Genomic DNA, 5,046 nt, shown 5'->3' with positions numbered 1-5,046 from the left:
AAAAAAAAAGAAAACATGACAAATCAACAAATTTAATTCTCAAATAGTATTTTACAATAACCAACTAAAAATATTTTAAAATATAACAGATAAGTTTAAAAATAAAACAATTATAACATAATAAATAAATATTGACAAATAAGCGAAAAAACCTAAAAATATGGAGAAGCTGACACATAAGGTAAATCACTTCGTAAATAATAGTATAGATGACTGTCTTATTCGCATCATACATAAATAATAAATATTTTTATTAGTGGGATGATATCTATATATCTTGGCATTTTACGCGTAACCGCTTTCCTTTTTTCTTATTAGGGAACATAACTCTTTTTAGTGCGCTTGCCCGAAACCCAAAGTTGAAAACTGAAGTTGAAGCTGTTTCAAATATTCTATAGTTTCATCAAACATTGAGGCCTTATCTGTCTACATACCATAAAAAACAAAACAAATGCTTCTCACAACTGAGTTCTGAGGGATAAAAAGTCGAACTTGCTATATACCTTGTTGGAATTGGGTATCAGTTTCTGTAAAGCTTTAATTTTCTCGTTGATCTTGCTCCTCCTATCTGCAATACTTTCAGTTTCTATTAACTATTATTATGTCCAGTTCTTTAAAAAAAAAATCAATTCAAAGAATGTTAAAAGGATAAAGACAGAAACCTTTTCAAACAAGTTGTGGAACTGTGCATCAATTTCGCTGTCTAGCTCCATTTCTATTTAGTGTTGTTTTACCATTACAAAGCAAAAACAACAACTAGTTTTTTTTTTGTTCTTTAACCAAAGCGAGTGTAGTTTCACGGCAACTAACATTGTTAAGTTTACCTGGTTCTCGAAAGCACATTTTCCTTCCTCAGTTTCAGAGACTGCACAAGCGGCGTAAGAAACCGCTCCGCCGTGAACGAGAGGGAACGTTCGGTTGAACATCTCACCGGAGGAAACGATTTTCTTCCGTGAGAAAGAAGGTTGAGCAGTCGGAGGAGTATGGGAAAGTACCTGCCGGAGAATGCTCGAGAGTTCGTCTGAAGAAGATGGAGCAGGAAGACGATCTCTGGCGTCGGAATTACCCATCTCTCTCTGTCTCTCTGTAATCCTTCACAATTCACATTACTAGTTTACTGAGGCTTTTCATAATAAATAGGTGGGGAAGTACGCGCGTGATTTATGAGCGCGTGGCAAATCCCTTAGTGATAATTTGTATATTTAGTTCACAACTTTATAGTTTATGAATTCAATAATTGATTTTATACTGGATTTAACAAAGCAGATTTACCACCAAATGTAATCATAAGTATTTTTTTAAACACCCTTTTCTGCTTTCTTCTATTTTGTTTTCCCGATGCCATAAATTAAAAATAGAGTAGTGATGGGTGAAAAAACCAGTAAAGAACGGTTGAAAGACATAGTTTCCTGAAAGTCATATATAATACTGTAATATCTATGCTATTAAAATAGAATCATCAAAAATCTAGTTACAAAAAGTTGTTGCACTTACTCATTAATATTTTTAGTACTATCTTTATTTTCTCTAACTATACAATATTATTATTAATCTCTATACTATTAAAATAAAATTATCCTATGATTTTATCTTTGATTTTCTTTCATAATTACAACCTATGCCACTTTTATTGTTATGTCTGACAACATTTATTATCTTCAACCGTATCACTATAAAATTTCCAAGTCATAAATCTTCCGACATCCTCTGGATCATTTAAAAAGTTGTAACCTTAAGTTTATACTAATTAAAAAGAAATCTTGTTTATGTGACACTAAATTAGGATGACAATTTAGCTTATGTGGAAGCTTAAGAATCAATTGAAAAAAATTGTTGGTCCAAAATCCAATTAATAGGAAACATTATATTAACCAAAAATATAAGAAGCGTGTATTCTATTAACCAAAAATATAAGAAGCGTGTATTCTTTCCTTATAAAACCTACGGAACTACCTAATATGATTAACATATATATGTCATTAATGATTATGAAAAATAAAAATTTGAATACAATTTTTGCATTCTTACTCATTTTTATCAATTTTATATTATTAAAAAATATTAAACAATCACATTAATCATATAATAAAAAATTAATTTTTTTTTATATTTTATATTTTGAATTTTTTAAATCGAATTTAAATTACAAAAAATGTTAAAGATCCCTTTAAAAATTTAATGATCAATGCCTTAATTTTTTGTTATAACAACATACAGATGGGTTACAAGAGATTTAGAAGAGTAACGTAAAAGAGAGGCGACGCGAATGGCGATCTAGAGTTCTAGGGTTTCGATGTTTCTACAGTTTTGGGATCCTGAGATTATTGAGGAGGCGGATATATCTGAATCGGAGGTTCGAATTGGAAATGGGATTTTCCAAGGTCGAAAGATTGAAGACGAAACATCGCGATTCTATTTAAAATTGGGATCGGAAGATATGATCGAGGGTACAAGGAAAACGGAGATTTGGATTTGGCGACAACTAAGGAGTACGAGGATTTTAATTTTGATTTCGATCACCATCAAGATGAAATCGAATCAAGATGAAGGTATTATTTTTCTTTCCGTAAATTTGATCAATCCGAGATTTAGAGATACGGAGAGATTCCGAACAGAGGATTATAAGGAAAGTTGTAATGTGACAACACGAGAAAAAGGGGAGAGATTCGGTTAATGGGATTTTTAAGGGAGCTTTTGATTTGATTAACATGAATCAAAGAGGATATCGAGCAATTAAGAAAATTTGTGGGAGTCGTGGGATGCGAGTTTGGGATCAGTATAAAAGGAATATGGGGTTCTATACTTGGGACATATATTGTGTAACTTTCTCTTGTGCTTTTGATAAAGATCAAAGCTTCATTGGTTTTCTTTTGGCAATGACACAGAGTCAGCTATTGGGTAATGTGGGAGAGGGGAAGAATGGAGAAGGAACTCGAAAGCGCCTGAAGATTTCCGTGCCCCATTTCGACAATTCAGCTCTCATCAAGACTTTTTCCAAATCTCTGATTGGCAGATGCATGAATCCAGAGGAACAGGAGATGAAGGCTCTCATCTCGAACCTCCCGAAGATATGGAAATTGGAAGAGAGGGTCGTTGGCTCGGATTTGGGTTTTGGGAAGTTTCAGTTTGACTTCGACAAGGTGGAGGATTTGGAAGGAGTTTTTAAGCTTCAACCCTTTCATTTCGATTACTGGATGTTGTCTTTGGCGCGTTGGCAACCTAAGGAGTCAGTACTCTTCCCATCAGAGATAACTTTCTGGGTTCGAATCATAGGAGTTCCGGGAGAGTTCAAAACAGTACCCACTTTCGAGAGCATTGGGGATGCCATAGGAAGGACGGTGGCAGTAGACTTGGATCACTCGCGTGTGCAAGTGGTGGTTGATGCTTTTAAGGAGCTTTGTTTCGAAACAACGGTTGACTTCACGGGTGGAGAGTTCTATGATGGTGAGGAAGCCCCGGTTTCGCTGCGGTATGAGAAGCTATTTGACTATTGTCAGGTTTGTGGTAGTTTGTGCCACAAAGATGAACTCTACCCCTTAGAGGTGAAGAACACTAATAAGAGTCCAAAAAAGAAACGTGAAGGAAGAGAAGGGAATGGTGCTTGGTATGATGGTGGGAAGTACGATGATCGCGCAAGAAGTTATAAAGGTGTAGTTATCAATGGAAATCAGGTTCAACAGAATAAAGAAAGAGAGAGCCGGGAGTATTATAGCAAGGGCAAGGGTAAGATGGGGGAGGAAGCAGACTCTAAATGGACGAAGGTGGCAGAGAGAGGAAGTAAGAGAGCCTACACTAATCGTGGAACTCATAGAGGTGATGGGGAAGCTTCGCGGTACAGAACTGCGGGGAAAGAGGACTTTAGGTCTGGCGCTTCAAGTGGACAAACTCGACCATCTACAGGGCAGAATAGGGAGCAACAGCCTCAGCATGGTGCTCATGAGGAAGCTCGCGAGGAGGGTGAGATCAGATCCGTAGAAGAGTGTCGCAACACGCTACCTTCCCAAGCGTTTCAAGTTGAGCTGGCTAAAACTCAGGCTGAGGGAACGAAAGTCATTTTGGATCCTATTGATGTTGACCAAGGTCTGGCTGTGGTACATGATATGCAGGAGGATCAGGTTGGTTTAGAGCATGAGAATCAGGTTGGTTTAGAGGAGGAGGATGTTATGGATATGGATGAGATTAAGGCTCATTTACTTGAGAATGGGATAGATATGGATGCAGAGGATTTCATGGAGAAGCTATCAGAAGAGGAAATTGAAGAGGAGGGCAAGGAACAGGAAGATGAGAGTAACGCTCAAGACACAGATGAAGTGGTAGTTGTGGATGATGTGCAAGGCAAGCTTGGAGGAGATGCAGTGAAGAAGCATGGCTTGCGCAAGAGGTTGTTCAAGTCTTCAAGCAGCACTATGGGAAGCACAAAAATGAGAGTGTTTAATGCGCTTGCGTCCCCACGAAAGCGAGCTGCTGCAAACCCAGGAGCATGACAGGGAGATACCGGTAAGCATGTGGAGAGTAAGGTGTTTCCAACCCGAAACTTGGGAATCAGAGGGTCTGATTTATGGATAGAGTCTTTCTTCAAGAGTTTTTAAGCAGGCAGGGCCTGTCTTATGTTTCTTTTTGTCTTCTGGTTTTAATAAGCTCTACGAGCATTTGCATCTTTTTGGTTTCTAAAAGTAGTAAGAGGTTGGACTTACTTTCGTTGTTATGGCTAATGATAAGGTTTTTCTTTGAGGTTAAGAAATGAAATAATAAAACAATCTTGTGTTATTGGTTTGGTTGCTTAATTATGGTAATGTGCTTATGCTTGCGATTTGAGTATATATATGGCTGTGGGAGTCGAATATGGGATATTGGTATAGTAGGTATGGCAAGGAATAAGAGATATAGTAGTCTAGGGGTGGGAAGGAATAGTCTGGTGAGCTTGATAGGTTGCAGGAATCTTTTAATTCAGTGGTGGCATATCACGTTAGGAGATTGTGTTTTTCTTTTGTTGGCATTTGTGATTATGGATTATCCCATAGCGTCCGTTTGCTGTTGCTGGGGTAG

The 5,046-nt window shown here is 37.3% G+C and overlaps 2 protein-coding genes across 2 annotated transcripts; one reads left to right on the top strand and one right to left on the bottom strand.

Moving 5' to 3' along the window:
• Positions 1-333: 333 nt before the first annotated feature.
• Positions 334-1,070, bottom strand: LOC106338134 (transcription factor ALC-like). The gene is made up of 4 exons (XM_013777176.1): positions 801-1,070; positions 663-707; positions 504-593; positions 334-426 (listed from the first exon to the last, which is right to left on the bottom strand). Exons 1-4 carry the CDS (start codon positions 1,068-1,070, stop codon positions 334-336), a joined length of 498 nt encoding a protein of 165 aa, XP_013632630.1.
• Positions 1,071-2,224: 1,154 nt separating this feature from the next.
• On the top strand, positions 2,225-4,767 carry LOC106341618. Its single transcript, XM_013780341.1, has 2 exons — positions 2,225-2,549; positions 2,886-4,767. Exons 1-2 carry the CDS (start codon positions 2,544-2,546, stop codon positions 4,482-4,484), a joined length of 1,605 nt encoding a protein of 534 aa, XP_013635795.1. The 5' UTR covers positions 2,225-2,543; the 3' UTR covers positions 4,485-4,767.
• The last annotated feature ends 279 nt before the right edge of the window (positions 4,768-5,046 follow it).

The sequence above is a fragment of the Brassica oleracea genome, chromosome C4 (genome assembly GCF_000695525.1).
Source record: "Brassica oleracea var. oleracea cultivar TO1000 chromosome C4, BOL, whole genome shotgun sequence".
In the NCBI taxonomy this organism is placed as follows: Eukaryota; Viridiplantae; Streptophyta; class Magnoliopsida; order Brassicales; family Brassicaceae; genus Brassica; species Brassica oleracea.
The sequence above is the reverse complement of the archived record's forward strand: the minus strand, read 5'-3'. Positions and strand labels throughout refer to the sequence as shown.

What these genes read in the sequence shown, in the direction of transcription:
- LOC106338134 (XM_013777176.1), bottom strand. Translation starts at nt 1,070, where the DNA reads ATGGGTAATTCCGACGCCAGAGATCGTCTTCCTGCTCCATCTTCTTCA. An exon ending in ACTTAACAATGTTAGTTGCC is followed by an intron (nt 708 to 800) that starts GTGAAACTACAC and finishes ATAGAAATGGAG; the next exon opens with CTAGACAGCGAAATTGATGC. An exon ending in TCCACAACTTGTTTGAAAAG is followed by an intron (nt 594 to 662) that starts GTTTCTGTCTTT and finishes ACATAATAATAG; the next exon opens with TTAATAGAAACTGAAAGTAT.